The 23,601-nt window shown below is 29.2% G+C and overlaps 2 protein-coding genes across 31 annotated transcripts in view; one reads left to right on the forward strand and one right to left on the reverse strand.

The window, feature by feature from the left end:
• Nucleotides 1–588: 588 nt before the first annotated feature.
• LOC145183709 (denticleless protein homolog) lies at nt 589–19,225 on the reverse strand. 8 transcript variants are annotated; one of them, XR_016452109.1, is made up of 17 exons: nt 19,012–19,225; nt 17,284–17,360; nt 14,439–14,475; nt 14,260–14,355; nt 14,062–14,123; nt 13,849–13,969; nt 13,371–13,552; nt 12,999–13,176; nt 4,124–4,295; nt 3,514–3,649; nt 3,379–3,416; nt 3,162–3,262; nt 2,887–3,027; nt 2,669–2,745; nt 2,339–2,455; nt 1,748–2,115; nt 1,272–1,512 (listed from the first exon to the last, which is right to left on the reverse strand). XR_016452109.1 is itself a non-coding variant. In XM_090086140.1 (15 exons), exons 1-15 carry the CDS (start codon nt 19,076–19,078, stop codon nt 863–865), a joined length of 2,172 nt encoding a protein of 723 aa, XP_089942266.1. In that variant the 5' UTR covers nt 19,079–19,225; the 3' UTR covers nt 589–862. The 8 variants fall into 8 exon arrangements, 7 of the variants coding, with proteins under 7 accessions (XP_089942266.1, XP_089942265.1, XP_089942269.1 ...); XM_090086140.1 differs by lacking the exons at nt 1,748–2,115; nt 2,669–2,745 and having other exon boundaries at nt 589–1,509; XM_090086139.1 differs by lacking the exons at nt 1,748–2,115; nt 2,669–2,745 and having other exon boundaries at nt 589–1,512.
• LOC145183707 (uncharacterized) overlaps nt 19,225–23,601 on the forward strand; it is a 59,468-nt gene continuing 55,091 nt past the window's right edge. For all 23 annotated transcript variants that reach the window (XR_016452096.1, XR_016452106.1, XR_016452104.1 and 20 more), the window contains exons 1-3: nt 19,225–21,082; nt 21,168–21,269; nt 23,097–23,173. Coding sequence is in view for 5 of the 23 variants with exons in the window: in XM_090086132.1 (XP_089942258.1) it covers nt 19,652–21,082; nt 21,168–21,269; nt 23,097–23,173 (1,610 nt within the window). In the remaining 18 variants the exon portion in view is untranslated. The remainder of the gene's footprint in view (nt 21,083–21,167; nt 21,270–23,096; nt 23,174–23,601) is intronic.

A 23,601-nucleotide genomic window follows, 5' to 3' on the forward strand; every position in this document is an offset into this window, starting at 1 on the left:
CAGACTTATGAGTTATATAAAATTTCAGATCTTAATTGTGAATTAAATAAATTAATTTTTACAGTATACCTGTTACACAATTATTTTTTGCGGGAGGGAGTACAAAATTATTTTTGCGGGAGGGAGTTGAAACTATTATATGATAAACTTTAACTAACTCCAGAACCACTGGGAATTGGATGTTTAAACTTTCTGCTATAATTTCTTCTTTTTTCTCTCGAAATTCTAAAAAGTAACCTATTTTAAAATACATTATGATATTTTAGATTTTTTTGGCTATATTTTCATGGAATTACCCATCTACAAACGTTGTGAAATGTAATTTGCATGAATTGTTGTTTGAACTCTAATATTTTTGGGTTGTTCTCAAAAATCATCATCAAACCGATTATTTAGATCGAAAATTTCGAGATATATAACAGCCTCAATCAAAAAGGAATGGAACTATATTCCCAATTTAGTTAAAAAAAAAGGCCACTTTTGTACTTAAAGAGACTGCAGGCAGTTCGAGAAATGGAAGGCGACCTAAAAAAATGTTATTTATTTGAACATTTTTTATTTTCTAATATTAAACTGAACACAAGATGCTTTAAAAATCACGGCTAATTGAAATATCTTTAAAACTGGTGTATACATAAATAAATACAAAAATTAGAAAAATTCAATTCCAGATGATTGTGAGGTAATTTTAAAATTTAATCAAAGTGCAAGTTTAATCAAAATACCACTCATTGTGAAAAATATTTTCACATAAAAATTGCACAATGGTTCTTAAAAAAAACGAAATATCAAATAAAATCCGCATTTTATAAATATAGCCAACACATGTATTAAAAACAATGATATACGCAAGATAACTTCGTCAAAAGTATGTGGAGTCTTCCGCATGATCTAATAAATCTTTAATTCTAGACACAGATCCACTGTCTTCAAGTTGGTTGCATGAGCTAACACTTTCTACCAAAAAGTTTTCCTTATCTTTTTTACATTGTTTTAATGATTTTGCATCTTCATTAGTTTTACGTTTTCTTTTGCCTGAAACAAACAGTTCTGCTATGTTTAGAGATAACACGTCACGCTTGCTTACTTTGTTTACATTTGATTCTTCATTTCTACCGTTTTTTTTAACTTGCACATTCGTATCGCGGAAGTTAAAGTTTGTTAAATTAGGTGTGAATTTTGAAGCGAGTTTTTCCGAAGAATTTGAAACAGCCTTGTTGATATACTCGATTTTTTTTTCCACTTGCTCCATGCATCCAAGCAAATTTTCGTTTGTTTTTAGAGATTTTAACCACGTTTCTAAGCAAGAACGCGATGTTTTAAGCGCTGAACTTTCAATCGTACAAGTTGGAGGAAGTGAGCGTGCATTTTTTGGAGTAGAACGTTTTAAAGTTTCTGAAATACTCAATATACAATCGGGTTTTGGTGTAGAGTATTGATTATTTATAGCTGATTCCGGAGTGTTAGCTAACAATGGAGATTTTGGTGTCATTAATGTAAATTGAGATTCTTCTGAAAATAAAAATATTACTTTTACCCAGCGAAATGTAAATACCTTTCAGAAAAAGATTATCTTGACTGAGAATGTTACAAATTGCAACTTTTTTCAATAATTGTTCTATTCCATAGTTGGATTTGTTATCAAACACAAAAGAAATAACTATTACAATAGTTTTTTTGGTGAAGAAAAAATTATCAACTGAAGGGAAAGGCGCCTATAATCGCATACTTAACTTTAATGACTTACTGATTCATTACTAGAAAACTTAAAAAAAACGTTTGACATGAATTCCCCCATGCAGAATAATAAACTTTTATTCTTAGATATCTGGTGAAGTATTCAGAAGTCCAGTTTTTAAATGTTTTCGTGCTCTATAAAAGTAAGTTTTAAGAGTTGTAAAGGCACGGGAGACGACTTTTGTTCAGTTTTGGTGAAAGCATGCACAGCACTCGCCGACGCTGCAATTTTAAAATATGGATTGTTTAAAACGCTAGCCACACGTAAACGCCTCAAAACTTTGCCTAGATGTTGCCTTAGCTATGTCTGATCATGATATATTTGTAATAGACCGAAAAATCCAACTTCAGTTGGTTGGACACGGTGCATGCTGTATGCTAAAAAAACAAAACAATACAATGCCATATATTTATCAGCATGGTTTGAGCTCAGTAACTTTATAGCAGCTGAAATTAAACATTTTCTTCAACATTCACAGGTGTAATAGCTCCATTTTTCTTTTAGGTATATTAAGATCTTAAATATGTAAGGGGATTAAAACTACTACAACACATACCAAAATTTACGTTTGTTAATTAAAAAAACAGAATTTGTGCTAACTTTTCATCAGAATACCAATTTGCACTAGTAGATCACTTGAGCGCCAAAACCAATATTTCTGGAAATAGGCCCAGTATGCCATCATAAACGCCATGCCATCATAGGTACCTTTCCCTACTATAAGATTTTTTATTCTTAAAGTTCTTTTAATATTTGTTATTTATTCAAGATTTTACTCTTTTTACAGTAATAAAAGTACGTTAACAGCGCATTCAATTTTTTATACGAAAAAAAAGCACTTAGAATTTTGCCATCATTGCAAAATATAATGCTAAAATTTTAGTAAGTAATGATGTGGCAACCTTTTTTAGAACTGATATGATTTACTACCTTTTTTGTCCTTCAATTTATAGGCCTAACCTGCTCATCCAGAGTAAATTTAGCTCAATTTACGTCATAAATATGCACTACAAATACAATTATTAGACTTTGATAACAATAGGAAACATAATAGAAGCAAAGGGCAGTAATTGTCAAAAGTATGTTGCTGACAATCTTGTTTACAATATTTTTTAATGAGACCAAAAAAAATAAATCAACAGAATTACCTAATAAATTGTTTTTCTTGCTTGCTAGAAAAGTGCATCTGCGATCAAATGTCCAATTGGCGTGTACCCTTTTATTGGAGCTAATACGCAAAGGTAAGCAAGTGCAGCACTGTAACAGAGTCTGATTGTTTTGAAGAGAAACTGTTACGAGCAAATTAAATTTGTAAACATAAAATATAAGAAACATATAATTTCATAGCTACTGCAAATTTAGAAAGATGATTTTTTAAAAAACTACCATTTATCATGAAATGTTAATAAATACTATTGTGCACCTGGTTCAGGTAATATGTCATCAAGTGTCACAACTGGCTGTGTTTGTTTCTTTTCACAAGTACCTGTTATTTGAATCTTAGTGTTTTCTTGGAATAAGCGCCTAAAATGAATTTTGCAAAAAATAAAACATTTATGTCTTTTAACACTGTGCTCCTTTAAATTAATAATAAAATAACTTTAATACAAAAAATAAAAAAAAAAAACAAAAAAACAAACCAGATTTTGAAAGTGTTATCATCGGAGCAAGTAACAATCTAAAACAAAATTATTGCTTTTGTAAAATAAATCTAAAAAATTTCTAAAACACTAATAAAGTTCATTTTTTAATATGGGTAATTTTAATATGATTACCTTATCTCCATTATTTGGAGACCATGTCACACTAGTTACCTCACCTAGATGGCCTTTTAAAACCCAAGGTTGTGTATTAGGTGAATCTGTCTTCCAGATATAAGCTTGACAATCATTAGAACCACTTAATAGAAATCTAAACAAAAAAATTGGGATAAATAATTGATTTAACAAACATCCACACACACTGTATGTATTTTAAATATTTTTTATAGAAGTTCTTCTTTTTCCACATATTTGTAAGTGAAAAAAGTAACAATAAACTTTATTGATAAAAAAAATAGCTTCCTAAAAAAATAATGAAAATTAAGCAGAGATGATTGCCAGGAAAAAGAACTGTAGATTAAGATTGCTCAATTATATCACAAAAGCTTCCATGCCGCAAAAGAATTAAAAATCTTTTTAATGTTTAAATTCATGTATGTTGCACTATTCATTAGGGAATTTTTAATTCATTAAAAGTAAAAGTTGATATCTTTTAAAAAGATGAAAATACACCTAAAATTAATTTCACATCTTAAATCTTATGTCAAAAAACTCAAATTCTCTTAAAAAAAATAATCTAAAAAATGATGATGCTAGTTACTACTCTATAAAACAAAGTACCAACCTATCATCAGGTGAAAGAGCTGCTTTAACATAAAATGATGAAGACTGTAGCCCTTCATAGATAAACAAAGGAGAAGAGGATAGATTAGCAGTTGAGTATTCATACACAATATCATTAGTACAAACAGCATACAGCCTGGAAGATGTAGAATTAAGAACTAAGGATGTATAACCTAAAAACAAAACATAAATTTTTAATAAAAATATGAAATATATTTTGCATTCAACTCAATTACTAAGTGTTAGCAGTGACAAAATAGAAGTGGATGCCTGAGTTACCTGGCACCAGCTAAAAATATCATGCAATTGTCAGTAATATTACAGACATTATTGCACACACACAAAATTTAATTTTACTTTATCAAAAATAATTTCATAACTTATTTTTTTTAAGAGCTTAAAAATGTAAATCTTACTTTGGACAAATATGATGTCACTATATTCACTTAAAAAAACAAATTTAAAAGAAAAGAGAAAAACATCAGATAAGAATTCATTCTAATGTTTGGTTATTATCAATATATAGTTGTGGACAAAATAATAGTGACTAGTAAAATAATTATTAGTGATAATAATATCATTCAATATAGTAATACAATATAAAAGTAATACATATATTGAATAATGAAATAGGAGTAAAAAGCATTGGTAAAACTATTCAAAAAAAAAGTTCTCCTTTTGAAAAAAAGGTGCATAGTACCAAGATTGCATTTTGCAAAAATGCATGTAGATTGGCCTGCTTTAAAATGGTATAATATTTTGTAGTCTAATTAGAGCAAAATTGTTTTATTTAAGTCAAGTGGATGTAAGATATGTAATCTTAACCCTTAATGACCCCAGGTATCAGATCTGATACACAAATTTTAAACCACTGTATTTTTTAAATCGACGCTTGTTTTTATCTGAAAACACCCATTGTTACAAATGTGAGAAGTGAATTTTCGATTCCGTACATATAGTACTTTTCATCCGGGTAAATTTTTCAGTTTATAAACATTTGCAAACGGCATTTGCGAGGAGTGGTTCATGTGGTGCTTACCTAGTGTTGTTTTTACTTCTATTTCATATTGGTTTTATAAACGTTTGTGCTGTTTTTTACTTTTTTTTTTTAGAATCAAGGTGCAGGAAAACTTTACTATTTCATACTTTTTGGTTATCAAATATGCATAACATTTGCTATTTGCATTTGTATGTATCAAATTTGATACAATGGGCGTTTAAGTAAGAAACCTTTTTCAAGAAAGTTCAAATTTTTTTTTATTATTATTTTAAACAAATACAGAAAAAAGTTTTATTGTAAATTTGTTTAGATGAATAAAAATAAAAAAATAACTGTCTCTGATGTTTTAAACTATGTATTTGATGGAGAAAGTGATTTTGGGGAGAGTGATGAAAGTGACAATGAGTTTGATTTGGAAAATGATACAGCCAATACTAATATTGAAGAAGTAAGTGAGAATGAATATGATTCAACAAGTGATGATGAGCCATTAGCATTTATAGCATCAAGAGCAGTTAAGAATGCTAATGAGATATCTATTAACAGAAATAATACCACACCAACTACTTACAAATGGAGAAGTAGGAACTTTACACCCCTAGATGACGTAACCTTCAAGGAGCCTGAAATGATACCAGCACCAGATGTGGAAAAAACACCCTTTCAATATTTTAAATTGTTTGTTAGTGATGAGATGCTGAACAACATCACAGAGCAAACAAATATTTATATTTTGCAATCAAAAGGTGCAGAAAAAAGCATACTAAGAAAGGATATTGAGAAGTTTATTGGCGTATTTCTCAGGATGGGTTTGGTAAGGCTCCCAAGTCAAAGATCATATTGGGAAACATTTATGATCTATGATGGGGTTTCTTCAGTTATGGGAAGGAAAAAATTTGAAACTATTCTTCGGAATATTCATTTTGTAAACAACTTAGAAGTAGCTGAGGAAGAAAAAGCAAATGACCGCATATGGAAGTTACAAACATGGATAACAGAAACTTTCTGAGAGTTTCACCAGAAGAGTTTCACGCTGTTGATGAGATAATGGTTCCTTTTAAAGGGAAGTCCCTACTGCGTCAGTACTTGCCAAAAAAGCCACATAAGTGGGGGTTCAAGCTTTGGGGTCGAAGTGGCATTTCAGGCTTTTTGTATAACTTTGATATTTATCAAGGGAAGTTAAAAAGCATTTGTGCTACAAGTTTAGGTATCTGTGCAGATGTAGTAATCAATTTGACTTCTTCACTGCCTGATAAATACAACTTCAAAGTCTTTGCTGATAACTACTTTACAAACTTGCCCTTGATAGTTGAATTGAGGAAGCGTAACATTTATTTTGTAGGAACGATTAGAGGTTCACGAATGAAGAAGTGCCCATTGCTGAGTGAAAAGGATTTGAAAAAGAAAGGCAGAGGAGCCTTTGATTTTCAAGTCGATATAGCTTCAAATGTGGTTGCAGTTCGCTGGTATGATAACAAATCAGTTAATTTAGTGTCTTCATATGTAAGCATTGAACCACTTCACACTGTTTGCAGATATGATCGTTCATTGAAGCAAAAGATTAATATAAAGCAGCCCAACATTGTTCAAGTATATAATCAATATATGGGTGGCATAGACAAGTTAGATATGATGTGTGCATTGTACAAGCCAAGATTGAGAACGCGGAGATGGTACATCTATATTTGGTTTCATACAATTCAAATTGCTGTTGTAAATGCATGGTTTCTGTACCGGCGCGACTTGAAGATTTGTAGACCCGATGCTCAGTTCATGCAACTTAAATGTTTCATTGCAGAAATTACTGAGAGCCTGATCAAAGTTACTTCATCCTGTGGAAGACCATCCTTAGATAGTATTCTACAACAACCTACAAAGGCAGCTCGGGTTCAAGGAAATCCCTCAAATGACGTAAGAAAGGATGGGTTTGACCATATGCCATGCTACAATGAAAAGCAACAGAGGTGTTTGTCCTGCAAGTCAGGACTATCATATATAAGCTGTAAGAAATGCAATACATGGCTTTGCCTTAACAAAAATAGAAACTGTTTTGAGGTTTTTCATTTATAAGTATTTAAAAATATTCTTACTGTTATCTTTATATAAAAGCAATTGTCTGTTAACAAATAATTTAACTTTTTTGCATAAAGTTCCTGGCCCTTTAATTCGAGTATCAATAATTATTTGAAATCTGCTTCAACTTAAGACGTTAAATAAGCTAGAACACTTATGATAAAGTCAAAAAAATTAAATTTGTGTTAAATATTAGTACAAATTTGCCCTTTGTATCAGATTTGATACAACTCAAAAAAGTGGATTGTCATCGTTTTTTTGACAAAAAAAAATTTTTCCCAATTTTCTAATGCATATAGGATTATTTGTACCAAAAATCAGAATTTTTTGAGCATTTTATGCTGCTTTGGGCATTTAAGGGTTAACTCTTCATACAAACCACAAATTACTCTAAAAACTGTTAAACATGGCGGAATGAAAATTAATATATGGCCTTGCTTTTCTTACTATAGCATAGGGCCAAACTATAAGATAGATGGAACTGTATATTAAGAAGTATTTTTATCAAATAAATTTTACAAATGTAAACTCTTCAACAATTATCTTTTATTATAAAATTAAATGTTCAGTAGAATGCAATATGAAGTTGTTATTCTCAAAACAACTGAAGACAAATTTTTATCAACATTTATAAGGTTGATTACAAAATACGACGATCAATAGTATAAATAAGCCAACTGCTCTTAAAATAGTAAAGAAGTCAAAATCGATTATAACCAAATTTATACCATTTTTTAATACACACAGACAGACACAGACACAAAGACACACAGACACAAACACAGACACGCACACAACAAATATATAGTACCCCCTAATTTAAATAAACTACACTGCCTCTGCTAGTATTATTTTAAAAAAAAAGCTTTTACATAGAACCAAATAGCTTCTATTGCATAGTTGCTTTAAAGAAGCATTTTTATTTTTATTTTTCAGAAATTTGGGAGAAATATTACAACTTTTACATCAAACTAATAATTTTGGTAATAACTATCAATCACCACTAGATATCACACTGCACCACACTCATCTGTAGTTGTTTAAAAAAAATTTTCTAAAGCATCTTCATTAGCATAATTATTAACCTAGGTTAGGGTTGTTCAAGTTGCTATTGCGGAAGTTGTTCTTGCGTAAATTCACCTTCCATAATGCGTTATTCAAAAAAAAATAAATAAAAAATTATTCCCTAATAACTCTTTACGAAAAGAAACTTGTGAAACAAATCATTGTGAAAGAGTACTTGCAAAACTGTTCCTTACGAAAGGAGCGTTTTGGAATGTGCAATTATGGAATAGACTCGAAAGCATTCATTAAACTGTTATACAAAAAAATATTATTATTTATTACTTCAGTAATGTTGTTAAATGATTCTTCAATAGTTTTAACATATATATCTGTATGTATATATGTATGTATGTATGTATGTATGTATGTATGTATGTATGTATGTATGTATGTATGTATGTATGTATATATGTATTTGTATAAAATACTTACCATTTTTGGAACTAAAGTATATGATATTGTTTTTTGTTGAGATCTTGAATTAAACTTTTAACAAAATCAATAAATGATTGGTGATTTACAAGGCACATCACATATTGGTTTTGAGAAGGAAATCAAGCAATTTCTCAGTTATAACTTCTTGTCTTTTTAATGTAAACCTTTTATTAATGTAGCTGTTTTCAACAACTTCTATTTCATCATTTTTTCCAAATCTAAATCATAAAGACATCTAATTCTTGTCTTTTGATATTACAATTTGATGGTCCAAATATTTTATGAACAGATTTTAGATGCCAAATTATGTTGCTTGTGGAACCGCCGGACCATTTTATTTTCCATTTACAATTGTCCTCGGGATTTATTTTACAATGCTGACATATTACAAATGTATTATTTTTTTGAGGCAAAGCTACAGGATCGCAAACAAATGACTTACATGCTCTAAATTTTCTTATTTCCACTAAAATGGGAAAGTTTATGATGTTCAAGTTATGTTCATTATTTAACTCTTGTTCATTAAAAGACATTTTTAGTATATTATATGAAAGTCTAGGTTTATTTATAAAAATTTACTAACTGAAACTTATCAATATCATTATACTTATAATAATTATTTTAGGTACCTAGTTCACGGCGATCTTTCGTATATAGATTTTCCTAATATCCGTGGATCTGGAAATTACCAAATAGTGAAACAACTCCATGTAACCTATTTAAAGTGTTATATACAATGCGAATTCACCTTACTTTATAAACATAAACTTGTGCGTTATACAGTCAGAACGTTGTGCTTTTGTTTTCAAAAAAAAAAGTCAGAACGTTGTGCTTTTGTTTTCAAAAAAAAAAAAAAAAGGTTGTTTTGACAAAATCATGCAAATAAAATGCACTTTTAAGATTACTGACGTTCGGGGGCATTTAAAAATACACACTAAGGAACAAAGGAATTTTAATTTTTTTTTGACAACTAGGAAAAATAAGACCTGTTTTATCAAGAAAAGTAAAAAGAGAAAGGTTTGTTATTTTTGTTATGGAGAATTTACTATTTAAAAAATCAGTCTTTTTTTAGAACTTTTAGCAGAATGCGTCGCAAGATTCCAGGTCTGCAAAATTATTTAACTTTAAAGAAATAGTTGCGTGTCTGTATTTTGTTTAAATAAAAAACGAAATAATTTCTTTCTGTATTTTGTTTCGTTTTATAAAACTAGGTGTTTTAACTGTTTCTTTCTTTAATATGAAGTAAATTTTTGATATCGCCAGAAAAATGATCAGACTCAAATCGTAAACGAAATTTACAAAAATGAAATTATTTTCTATAATTTCAAAGTAAGTGAAGATAAAATAAGGTTATAGTTCTTCGAGCTGTAATAGGAATTAATTAACTAATATTAATTAATAGTTCTTCTCGTTTAGATGAAAAAGTTATCATGGGATAGTGTAGTGAATATTGGAGTATCTAGAGTCAGGAAATGGTTAGCCAATGTTTGAATGCCCTTTAAAACATGGTGAAGATAAAATTGGTATGTCTTTGTCTGTGAATCCGAGGATCGCAAGTTACGGATTAAAAAACTTCCAAATGCAAACTTTGTGTTTACAGATTATAAGCGAATTTGTGCTCAGCACTAGCCTAAAGATGCAGAATTAAATAAAGTCAAAGGTGTTAGTTTTGTTCCAGTGCATCCTCCATCAGCCTTTAAAGGTATACCAGTGTCTTGTATTCCAATAGTGTCTAGAAAACGAGACGTCACTGGGTTAATGTGCTATGAAAGAATAGTTTACCTGATGAGTTCAAAAACTTCAAAAAAATGGATGCTATTCAATTTAATTCAATTGTAAAAAATTTGAAGTCAATGATAAATAACTGTGAAGAAAAATTTTATTTTGTTGAAAAAGAAAAAAATATATCTTTAACATCATATGAACATGGTGGACCAGTACCTAAGTTCTCAATATATATAACTTTAGAAGATTCTGGAGATATTTATTTTCTTTTTTAAACAAAGGAATTATTAAATATTATTCTCAACTGGAGAATGCTGTCAGTTATGCTATTAATAATGAAACAGATTCTAAGCGAGCAAGTTATTTTAGTCACCAAAACCAATTAAATGAAAAAAGTTTTTTGTGATGAAACAGTTGCAGCATTATGTGTAAAAATTCCTAAAGCTAAAGATACTGCACTTTTTATTGAAACAGTTGTCAAGTGATGGCTTATTGTCAATAGTAAAGGTATAGATATTAGATTAAATGATATTCAAAGAAAGCCTATTACTTCAGTCAATGGCAAATAGATTTCTTAGAAAACTATATTTCATATTGCAAAAAACTTCTAAAAGATTAGCAAGCTTTGCCAAGTATTTTTTGAATTGCGGTGTATCTTATGTATTGCTAGGACATATGCTATCAGATGCACTAGAAAAACAGTTTAGGAAATATCAGCAAGAGTCAGGTGGCACATCTGATAACTGTGCAAAATGTTATTCAAAAATTTAGAATCGACAAAACTGGAAAGTTGCTAGATGAGCAAGCAGATTTTACAATATTTCCTCCTGCTCACCACCACTGTGATAACTGTGAACTTGATGTGGTGTTTGATATGTCAATATGTGAAAATTGTGAGGTTCAGTTGCCAAATGAATGCAAACAAGGGCTTTTATATATTGCAGGTTTTATTGCTTACAAACTTCCAGAATTACATTCAATTTTAGAAGAAACAGACACCTTTGATATGTTTCAAAAATATGGAACTTTGATTAGTTCTTTAAAAGGGGAAGACTAAGAGAGTCTTCTGACAATTTAGTCTACATTGTTATTTATTGTTTTTTTTATATTTGAAGTGACACTTGTGAATAAAGTTTCACCATTGCTGTGCAAGAGAGGATTAATTGACATTTTTATTAACTGCAATAGTAAAATTCAATTGCTTGTTCAAAGTGTTAAAAAAGTTTGCTGCATTTTGGCAAACATTTTTTAAAACAATTATTGTAAAAAACACTCTGAAGATTTTGGGAAGGAATGTTTAATAAAACAAGCAAAACTTTCAACTTCAAAATAAAATACTTTGAATCAAAAAAGTCAAAATAATTTTAATAAAATAAAGTTAACATATTTGTTTGTTTTTATCAAAAAAAATTATTATTTGCATCACAAGTGTTAAACAGTTAAAATAAACATATAGTTTATGAAAATGAGATTTAGTCATTTTTAGCTAATCTCTTTAAATTTTTATTGTAATTAACTTATTTATAAACGTAAAAAAAATTCCCACAACATTTTCTTCCGAAATTTAATGAAAATTTTTTTTTGTCCTTCTAAAGCTCTTTATTTGATTCTGAAGCTTGTTTACAAAAGCAAGGATAAAAAATAATTTTAACAGTAAAAAAGTCGGGCTTCGCTAATTTTATGGAAAATGAGCTGTCCCAGCCTGTTTATGAAAGCCTTGAAATTACGGAATGAAAAATCTTATAAAAATAAGACCGAATGATAAAACACGGACGATCTCGAAAAATTTACTTAATAAGTCAAATAGAAGATCGCTGTGGTTAATTATACTTATTTGATTCAAAAAACTTAATGAAATATTTATAATTAGCTGTGTTTCATAAGTGTTTTTCTGTTAAGAACTGTTTCGCAAGTTGCGGTGCGAACGAGTTTTGTTTCGAAAGAAATTTGGTTTTTTATCATTATTTCAAAAAATAAAACCTTAAAATGTTCATGTTGCAATACTGAAAATAAAATTTTATTATAAACATTTTGGCATATAAATTTTATTTTTTACAATTATATCCATTTGGCCAACAAAAATTTTTCAGAGACTTCAAAACGTTGTTTAGTCAAAGAGCTCGTTCCGCAAGTGCGACTTCCATAAGCGCTACTTTTGTATGTAGCAAAATAGTTTTATTTTGCAATTCAACTTGCGAAAGGCGACATTTTGTAAGTAGCATTTGCAAAATGAACATCAGCATTTTTTTTTGTTTCGTAAAAGTCGGTACAAATAAAAAAATTCCTGATTCTTAATATCCTTCCAAAAGAATTTTATTTTTCCGGAATTGTACGAAATATTCTGGTTAACAACTCTAACCTAGGTTCTTCAATTTGTACTTTACATTACAGATACAAGTATAATACTGGAGAAATATTATACTTGTATCTGTAACATAAAGTATAAATAAGTACAAAGAAATGCACAAAAGCCTATACAGTGCAAATAATTGAACAGTTTTCACCTTAAACTAATTTTTTTGATCTAAAATATTTTTGTTTATATTAAAAAAGAAAAAAAAAACCCTTGAAAACTAACCATGTTTGCGAGGACCTTTACCAGGAAATGGAATAATATGGGATGCAACTGGTTCCTTTTTATGAACTGCATAAACCTTTCGGATATCCCAATATTTGAGAGCACCATCACAAGCACCAGATGATATAATAATGTTTCCATTTTGAAACAAAGCTGCTGTTACACTTGTCTTCAAATCCTAAATGAGAAAAAAAATGTTTGAAAATTAAATCTATTTACAATCATTTATAGCTTCTATGTTCAAAGGGAAAGGAAATGATCCACTATAATTAAAAATTATGAGGCATTCCATCAATATAAGAAGAAAAAATGTCACATTATGAACAGTAATCTAATAAACTGTCATACAAAGTTAGTCAAAAATATACTGACTGTTGAATTATAAATTGAATTGCGCCTTGATTTCTTTTGCTTGCCACATGTTTGTGAACATTTTTGTGGAATGCAATGAGCATTTACTATCTTATTAACTGGATTATAAAAACCATTTTTCATATGACATCTAGTATCCCAAAGCATAATATTCCCATCTCTTGCACCAGTTAAGAATACAGCTAAAATAAAAAAATAGGCAAAAAATTATTAAATAACTTTTTCCATTGTTAAAAAAGAACATTTTCTATTTTCTTTTTATCAACATTTAACTCAAGGTCATTATAACTAACATGTTCACAGTTTCAATCATAGCTTAATGTGTTTTTCTCTTCAATGACAAAATGAGCAGTGAAACCATTGATGACTTACTTAACTGCTGCAGCCTTATTGTTATTTTTGACATTTTATTAAACATTTTAATTGATATGAAAAAACTAAAAATTGAAAATAAATAAAAAATTGCCTTACTACTTACAACTACTATTTGCTTGTACAGCTACTGATTTCAAACTGCATGTATGACCACGGAAAATAGCAATTGTTTCTGACTTTTCAATATCCCATAACCTTGCTGTTTGATCACCAGAGGCAGTGGCCTAAAATGATAAAGAAAAACTCTATTTTTGGTAAAACTTAAATCATACTTGAATTTTAATTTATGTAAACTTTGAAGAAATTTTCATGTCACCATTTTTGTGTCATTGTTTACCCACGCAATATCAAAAACAGCATTAGAATGAGCTGACCATTCTAAAAAAAATTTTAACTATTTACTCTAAATAGCTTTTAAGATTTTAAGTAGTACACAATATTTCTTAACACTGGCAGTTGAGAAAAAAAAAAATTCTAAAAGTCAATCTGTTAAGAACTTTTAAAATTTTCTGACCTTTAATCAATGAATTGCTTTTTGTTTTTCTAGAATCAATAAGCTTAACATGCCCATCCTCATCAGCAACTCCAAGCATATTTCCATACAATAAATCTAAAATTATTTAATTGTACAATAAAATCCATTTAAATATTTTTTAAATAAGTAATTTTTTTGTTATTAAAATCTTCACTTACCATTGCTAAACTTTGCAACAAATGGGGGCAAAGGCATCTAAAAAATTGTGAAAAAAAAATGCAAAAGAATATAAAAAAACTAATCGCTGTAGAAAAGATTTTTTTTTCATTGAAATTTTTTTACACTAGAATTTCAATTTGACAACAAAATATATTTAAACTAGTTTATGCAATTTTTAAATGAATTTCTATACTCTGAGAGATCTTTTTTGTTAAATAAATCTTTTTTGGAAATTTTTAAAGGTGCAAGCAATCTTCATTGCACATAACACATGATCACATGATATGATGACAAAACTACATATGTATATGTATTTAAGTAAATTTTTACACCTCTATTTTATAATTTTGAGTACTCTTGCATGTATAAAAGACATGTATATAAAAATTTACGAAGCACATACAAACATACATCCATACATCCATGCATGTAAACATATATAAAGATATACATACACACATAAATACATTGCATATACATAAATATACATACATACATACATAGATACATACATACATACATACATACATACATACATACATACATACATACATACATACATACATACATACATACATACATACATGCATACATACATACATACAAACAAACAAACAAACAAACATACATACAAACAAACAAACATACATACATACATACATACATACATACATACATACATACATACATACATACATACATACATACATACATACATACATACATACATACAGTAGCATCCAAAGGTAATTGGACAAACACCTTTTTGGTTATACTTTTTCATCGAGTTAACATTTTTAAATGAAATTTTGCATAAGCATGTTAAATTATACTACTATTATGAAAAAGAAAACAAAAACCCTAATTTGGGAGAAGTTACTCAAAATTTTAATAAAAGAATGGAAATGATTGGCTCAAAAGTAATTGGACAAACTAAATATGTTGTTTAAAAAAAAAACTTTTTCAACAAAGAATAGATTTTCAGCATTTTTTTATGAAGATTTCTGTTAAATAATATATATGTTACATAGTGTTATATTCTGTTACATAATGTAAATAATTTGTGCATAATCCTAGTACTTTGTTGGAAAACCTTTTGCCGCAACAACAGCATTACATCTACATGGCATTGAATCAACCAAATTATAGTTAATTGGTATTTCCTCCCAAGTGTGCTTAATCAACTCAAACAAATCATGCTGATTAGATGGTTTCTGATCACTAATTTTTCTCTCAATATGTTCCCAAAGATGTGTGATTGGGTTCAGGTCTGGAGATTGTGACGGCCATTCTAAGATATGAACTTTCTTTTAAGCTAAAAATTCCATGACTAGCTTGGAGGTGTGTTTTGGATCGTTGTTGTGCTGGAAAGTCCAACCATACAACATTTTGTCTATTGCATGTGGCAGCATTATATCTTTGATTATTCCTTTATACATGTTTTGGTCCATAATGCCTTGAACTTGATAGATTGGACTTACTCCATCATGGCTAAAACATGACCAAACCATTACTGAACCACCACTATGCTTTACTGTAGGAACTCGGTACTTAACATCATTTTGAAGACCTATTGGATGTTGAACATATTTAATACCATCAGAACCAAGCATATTGAACTTTGAGTCATCACTCCATAGTATTTTTGACCATTGGTTTGCTGTCCAATTCGGATGGTATTTAGCAAATTTTAACCATGCTCTACAATTTTTTGCAGAGACAAAAGGTTTTTTAACAGGATGACGGCCGAAAAGATTGTTTTGTCTTAAGCGATGCTTTACTGTTGCATAAGAGCAAGAAACTTGATGTGACTGTGTAAACTCTCTATGAATTTCTTTAGCACTCTTGCGCTGATCTGCCTTTGACAATCTTACTACAACATTATTTTGGCAAAAAGTTGATTTTGGGCGTTTTGACTTTGTTGAAATTTGGAAGTAACTCCATTGTTGAAAAACTTTTAATGTATAACCAACTGTTGATCGCGGAATGTTCAAATCTATTAAAATTTGTCACACAGTCTTACCGTTATTAGATGCTTGTACAATCAACTTTTTCACTGCCTCGCTTAAATATTTATTATGTCCCATTGCAAACTATTGATCAGTGAATGTTTTTATAAAAATCTGCCTTCAGAAAAAGAAGTTAAAATAGTCAACATTATATCAATAAGTTATATCAACATTGTTAGAATTTAGTATGTCCAATTACTTTTGAGCTAATCATTCCATTCTTTAAGCAAAATTTTGAGTAATTACTCCCTAAAGGGAACTTTTGTTTTGTTTTTCATAATGGTAATATAATTTGACACTCTTATGCAAAATTTCATTTAAAAAATATTAACCTAATGAGAAAATATAACAAAAAAGATGTTTGTCCAATTACTTGTAGATGCTGCTGTACATACATACATAGATACATAGATACATACATACATACATACATACATACATACATACATACATACATACATACATACATACATACATACATACATACATAAATACATACATACATACATACATCATCCATCCATCCATCCATCCATACATACATTTTTTTAAAATATCATTTAAAATGATTTTGCCTAGCTATTAATTGTTAAAACTGAATAAAACATTTCTTAATGCACCTTTATATGTAAAAACCCCAGAGGCAAAAACAGGTTACACATTCTTGGTTTCAAGATAATCAATTTTCAAATTAGACTACACCTTTTTTTTTTATTGTTTATAGTTATTCCTTCCAAAATCTTCTTATTAAACCATTTTTTTACACTTATTATTTTAGAACAAACAATATTGAACTATTTATAATGCAGGGATTATGATTTGTGTATATACATACCCCCATTTCACCTTCAATTTGATATTCATCATCAAGACAGCAGGATAGATTCTCAATCATTCTGTTGGTTGCAAAAACTAAAACAGGAAAAAAATGTCAACATTATTTGAGAAGTATTCCAGTCCAGGATACTTTTGTCCAGGGCTGTGGAGTCGGTAAGCTGCTGTTCCGACTCCGACTCCTTGATTTTATCATGGACCGACTCCGACTCCCGACTCCTTCATAAGTATCCAATTTGTAACAACAAATAGTTGTTTGTTTTACTACAGTTATTTGTTTGTAACAACAAATAACTGTAGTAACATGTTAACATTGGCTATTTCATCACTATGATACAAATAATCCAACCACTTAGTGCTTTAAACAATATTTATAAGAAAATAATTTCTGAACAAACAACTTTTCTGAACTCTTGTTATGCAATAAACTCTTATGCAGTCGCTAATAACATTATGAATTTGTCAAAATCATGTTTGAAATATTGTCAGTTGGACAATATTTCAAACATGAAAGAATTTGTTCTTCTTTAAGTTCATATTCTTTAAGAATCTTTTCTACTAAGACCTGGAGAAAATCGCTGGTGTGATTAGTTTTGGCGTCTTTTACTGCCAATGTCTTGGTAACTGCTTCATTTTTTTCAAAAAAGAATTAAACATTGATTGCAAAATAGTTCACTCTGTTAAGAAACACAAAGTGTCACTTGAGACATTCATTAAGTTCTTCTTTTTATTTAACAGCTTCTTCAATCACTAATTTTCTAATATTCTCTCTCCAGAGAAACAAAGTTAATTGAATATTTACAGTCTTTCTGTTTGTGGAGCAACTCTTTGGTGCTTGGTGGTGGCACGTCTAGCTTTCTACTAAGAATATGTAGCACAGTGCCAGACAATTTAAGTCAGGAGTTAGGGGATCATGAAGTTATATAGTTTAAGGGAAGGTAGAGGAGAGCGCAAGGGAGGTGATATATGATTCTCAGTGATAAGCAGCAAAATACCCTATTGCTTATCACTGTTTTAAAGGCCTAAAAATAACATGTCAAACTCCTTGTCCTCCAGTTGTTGCAAACTTCAATTCCCATTGTGTCTGGATATCCTACAGCTTTCAGACCATCCTGGGACTTGTATTTTTTTAACATCTATAAAATCCTTATGAAAATTATGAAACTTTGAAAGATTTTTTATAAACCGGAGTCGGAGTCGGTAAAATTTTTCCAACTCCGACTCCAGCCAAAATGAGCTCCGACTCCACGACTCCGACTCTGACTCCACAGCCCTGCTTTTGTCAATAAAAAAAAAATGCTTAACTGAAATTTAAAAGGTTGAAAAAGTTTTTTAAAAATGTAATAAAATTACATAGCAACAATAAATGTAGCATTCTGTAAACTTTTATACATACATACATACATACATACATACATACATACATACATACATACATACATATGTATGCATGTATACATATATATATATATATATATATATATATATATATATATATATATATATATATATATATATATATATATATATATATATATGTATGTATTTATGCAAGTATATATTTAAGGCAAAATTTTAAATAATATTGCTATTACTCTAAAACTTTGTTTCGATGGATTTGGAGTAGATAAATTAAATGTAAAACGTCATTGCTTAAAAAAACTTACATACCGTTTTGTAGGTTGCTTCAACAAAAATGCTAAATTTCTAATAGAAAAAAAAAATGTACCTTTAACTTGATATGTATTAAATGGGATATAGCTTCTTCTCAAAACAAAATCTATATCAGAAGACATTGTAGAATTAGTAAATGATCATGAAGCAATCATATTACAGAGTTCGCGCTTTTTATCAACTAAAGTTAAAAACAAACAACCATCCAATCAGGCTCTTTATTCACCGGTTTAAAAGGTATCCTGGTAACTACAATTCTCTTGTAAACAAATGTCATTTGTATTAGACTTAACGCACTTTTTAACATTTTTTTTTCTTTTATTTATTGATTGAAGCTATTTTATATTATATCATATTATTATAAATATTTCTCAAAAATGATTATTTTTAGCTCTAAAATTTTGTAAGTCCAGTAGTAGTAGGAAAAAGTATGTATGTATGTATGTATGTATGTATGTATGTATGTATGTATGTATGTATGTATGTATGTATGTATGTATGTATGTATGTATGTATGTATGTATGTATGTATGTATGTATGTATGTATGTATGTATGTATGTATGTAATGTATGTATGTATGTATGTATGTATGTATGTATGTATGTATGTATGTATGTATGTATGTATGTATGTATGTATGTATGTATGTATGTATGTATGTATGTATGTATGTATGTATGTATGTATGTATAAATGTATGTATGTATGTATGTATGTATGTATGTATGTATGTATGTATGTATGTATGTATGTATGTATGTATGTATGTATGTATGTATGTATAAATGTATGTATGTATGTATGTATGTATGTATGTATGTATGTATGTATGTATGTATGTATGTATGTATGTATGTATGTATGTATGCATGTATGTATTGTAACTCAGTTTTTATTTACTATAGCAATAAAGAAATGCTCTCGCAAAATACAAAAAAATCACCTTTTGAAATAAGATTATTGCAAAAAGAGTTCTTTGATTGGTTTTGCAGTAGTCCAGCATCTGTAAAACAGATATTTTTTTACAAATTTGTTGAAGAAAGCTCTTCCGTACTCCTACAAACCTTATCTACAATTCTAGAGCCTGTTTTACATCGAGATTATGAAGTTCAAGCAACAGGACAATTTACAAATTCTTTAATCAAGAGTTTTCATTTAAATTTTTCTTCAGCTTTTAAACATAGTAGTAATGATCATTTTATCAAAGTTGAAGCAAGTAATATTGTACCAGAATCAATAGATTTAGATACATGTAATCCTATTGCTATAAGCAGAGGAAATAATAGACTATTCTCTAAAGAAGATCTTTTTAAACAAGATTTTGAAAGGAGTTTTTTTAAAACAAATGTGTTCTTACAAAAAAATTTTTCTTGGAATAATTTTGAAACAGGAGAGTTTTTATTTTTACTAATTAGTAACTGTAAAATACCCGATTTAATCTACTTAGCTAATGTTATTCAAAAGCAGCTCATGAAGAAACACTCTGAAATCAAATTGCCAGATAAGTTTTTGATACAATGTTTTAAGCTTTTAGACAAAGCAGATTTATTTAGCATTTCTCAAGTTAGCAAGCATTGGAAAAGTTTGTTGAGTTATTTATGGAAAGAAAAATGCTACAGTCTTGCTAAAATATATGGCCAATTTGAGTATATTTACGGCTCTATTAATCAAAACACTGATTGGGAGTCTACTTACAATGATCTTACTCAAAAGTTAAACAGTTTAGCTCTTTATGATAACAAACTGAGTTATATTTCAAATGCTGCACAGAGTGTACAGAATGTTCAAGTGACATATTTCACTGCTGATAGGGATAACTGTAAGAATAAGATCCCTAATAATGTTGTTAACAGGAGAAAAAGTGACATAATGCAAATTTACTTAGAGCAAGTAAATAAAACTGAATTTAAAGAATTCAAAGAAAGTAAAGTAATAGGTGTTGTAATGAGGGAGCCAAGTAACACACAATCTGATAAAACTGAGATAAATACCACTTCTGGATCTGGGAAATTGCTTTCACAAATTTCATCCGTAAGCAGAACTCAAAAAAAGCAAAATGTTATCACCAAAAAAAAAAAAGCATTTGATGTGATACCTAAAATGATTCAACCATTAAATGAAACAGTGAGTTAATAATCATCTTTTAGAGCTTGTTTGCACATAAATTTTAAATCCTATTTATAAGTTTATTGTTTATATGTGATTTCAGACTGTAGAAGAAAAAGACTCATCAAAGATAAAGTTATTTCATGGGCTGACTGAAGTAAAAATTAAAGGCATTAAATCTTTGAAGCATGTCAGACAGTTAGAAGTAATAAAGTGTTTTTATACACACACGCGCACGCACACACACACACAGTGAGTTCAAAAATTATTGCCCCACCCTTGCATAACTACTTTATCTTTGCTGTCATATAAGAGAAAATTACTCAATGTTAGTATTATTGTGTTGTCTGTTATTATTTATATATATAACAAGTTTCAGCTTTTCAATTACTTTTGTTCTTGTTATATTGACAAAACAGTATAAGTTTGTTCAAATATTACATACAAAAGTTATTGGCCCAGAGGAAAGGAAAGAAAAGAGTTCTCTTAAAAAGTTCTAGAACTTTTGTGATTTTTTCAGAATGTTACAGAATTTTGTTGACGTTATATCTAGTACCAATAATCTTAGTATAAATACTCATGGATTTCTTGACTAGATGACAATCAAATAAAATGGTGCCTAAAAAGAAAGAACATAGAAATGATCTTTGAATTTTAGTAATTCAGCACCATCAGAACGGTGATTCTCAATGGGAAATTGCTGATAAGATATTATTTCCTTGAGAGACAGTACATTACAAAATTAAGAATCTCAAACAGACAAATTGTGTTGATAATTTATTTGGATGTGGTCGAAAAAGATTAACAACCGAAACATTGGATTGATTGATATTACACAAAGTTAAGTCTGATTGAGGTAAATCTGCCAATTCTGTGAAGATTGAGGTCAAGACTTAATTAGGAATATCATTACATGCCAATACCATTTGAAACAAAATTCATGAAGCTGGGGTTTTCAGTCGTGTACACAAAAGAAACCATTTGTCAACGAGGTCAACTGAGGTTAATGTCTGAAATAGGCCAAAACATTGTTGAACAAGTTGATTATGTTTTGGGAAACTGTCATTTGATCTGATGAATCAAAATTTAATATGTTTGGGTCTGATGGGAAGGTAATGGATTGGAAAACACCCATGGAAGAATTTGATCCACATTGTACTGTGGCTATGATCAAGCATGGTGGGGGGTTCTGTTACTGTTTGGGGTTGTTTCACGCAAAATGTAATTCACAAACTATATATTTTGGACCATAAATGGATTGATTTTATTATTGGGATATCTTAGAGCAGCATTTGTTACCATTGATCTGAAAATTTAATTTTGGACAAGAATTTTTCTTCATCTTTGACAATGATCCTAAGCATACATCAGGTCTAGTTAAGGATTGGCTCAAGCAAGATTGGCACATTAGCTTAGCCTTCATTCTTGCCCAATCTCAATCCCATAGAGCATCTATTGGATGAGATTGAATGGAGGATGAAGAAACACAAGCTAAAGAACATCCATGAGCTTAAAAGCCTCTTGAAGAATGAATGGAATAATGTCAAGTTATCTGTTCTTCAGAAATTATTGATTCAGTACCAAATAGATTATTAGAATGCATCAAAATGAAAGGTTATCCAACATGATATTAGATTTAATGAAATACCTGTTTTTGATGGACAAAATTTTTTTTTTCTCTGGGGCAATAATTTTTGTATGTAATATTTGAACAAATATTATACTGTTTTGTTAATAAAACAAGAAGAAAAGTATTAGAAAAGCTGAAACTTTTAGTATATATACTAATGACAATAGATCACTTAATGATACTAACATTGAGTAATTTTCTCCTACAACTCTTATATGATAGCAAGTATAAAGTAGTTATGCAAGGGTGGGCTAATAATTTTTGGACTTAATTTTTGGACAATGTGTATATAACACTATTTAAATGTTACAAATAATATTGTAGTAACAAAATGGTTTAATTAATGAAGTATTCACTTCTATATAATTTTCAATAATATCATGTACATTTACCATATTTGAGGGACACACTGATGCAGTATTGTGTGTACAGTTTGATGCAAAGCGCGTAATTACTGGCTCCATGGATATGTCTGTGAGGTAAATATTTGGATAATGTTAAGATAATTGTTTATGCAGTTTTTATGTTAATTCAAATATATTTTTTTAAAACTTTATGTATAAGATTATTTATTTACATTCTCTATAAATATTTCTCAAAAATGATTATTTTTAGCTCTAAAATTTTGTAAATCTAGTAGTAGTAGGAAAAAGTCTGCGAATCTCTGCTGCACTCTATATCTATGTATGTGTGTATGTATGTATGTATGTATGTATGTATGTATGTATGTATGTATGTATGTATGTATGTATGTGTGTATGTATGTATGTATGTATGTAACTTTTATTTGGTAAATAAAAGTTGTACGTATGAAACTTTTATTTGGTAAATAACCCTTTGGCAAAAGAAATCATTTTCTTTTGCCAAAGGGTTATTTACCAAATAAAAGTTTCATACGTACAACTTT

Source organism: Hydra viridissima, unplaced genomic scaffold, assembly GCF_058129835.1.
Source record: "Hydra viridissima isolate aposymbiotic clone 2 unplaced genomic scaffold, HvirCarnegie_v1 scaffold_4, whole genome shotgun sequence".
Taxonomy (NCBI): Eukaryota; Metazoa; Cnidaria; class Hydrozoa; order Anthoathecata; family Hydridae; genus Hydra; species Hydra viridissima.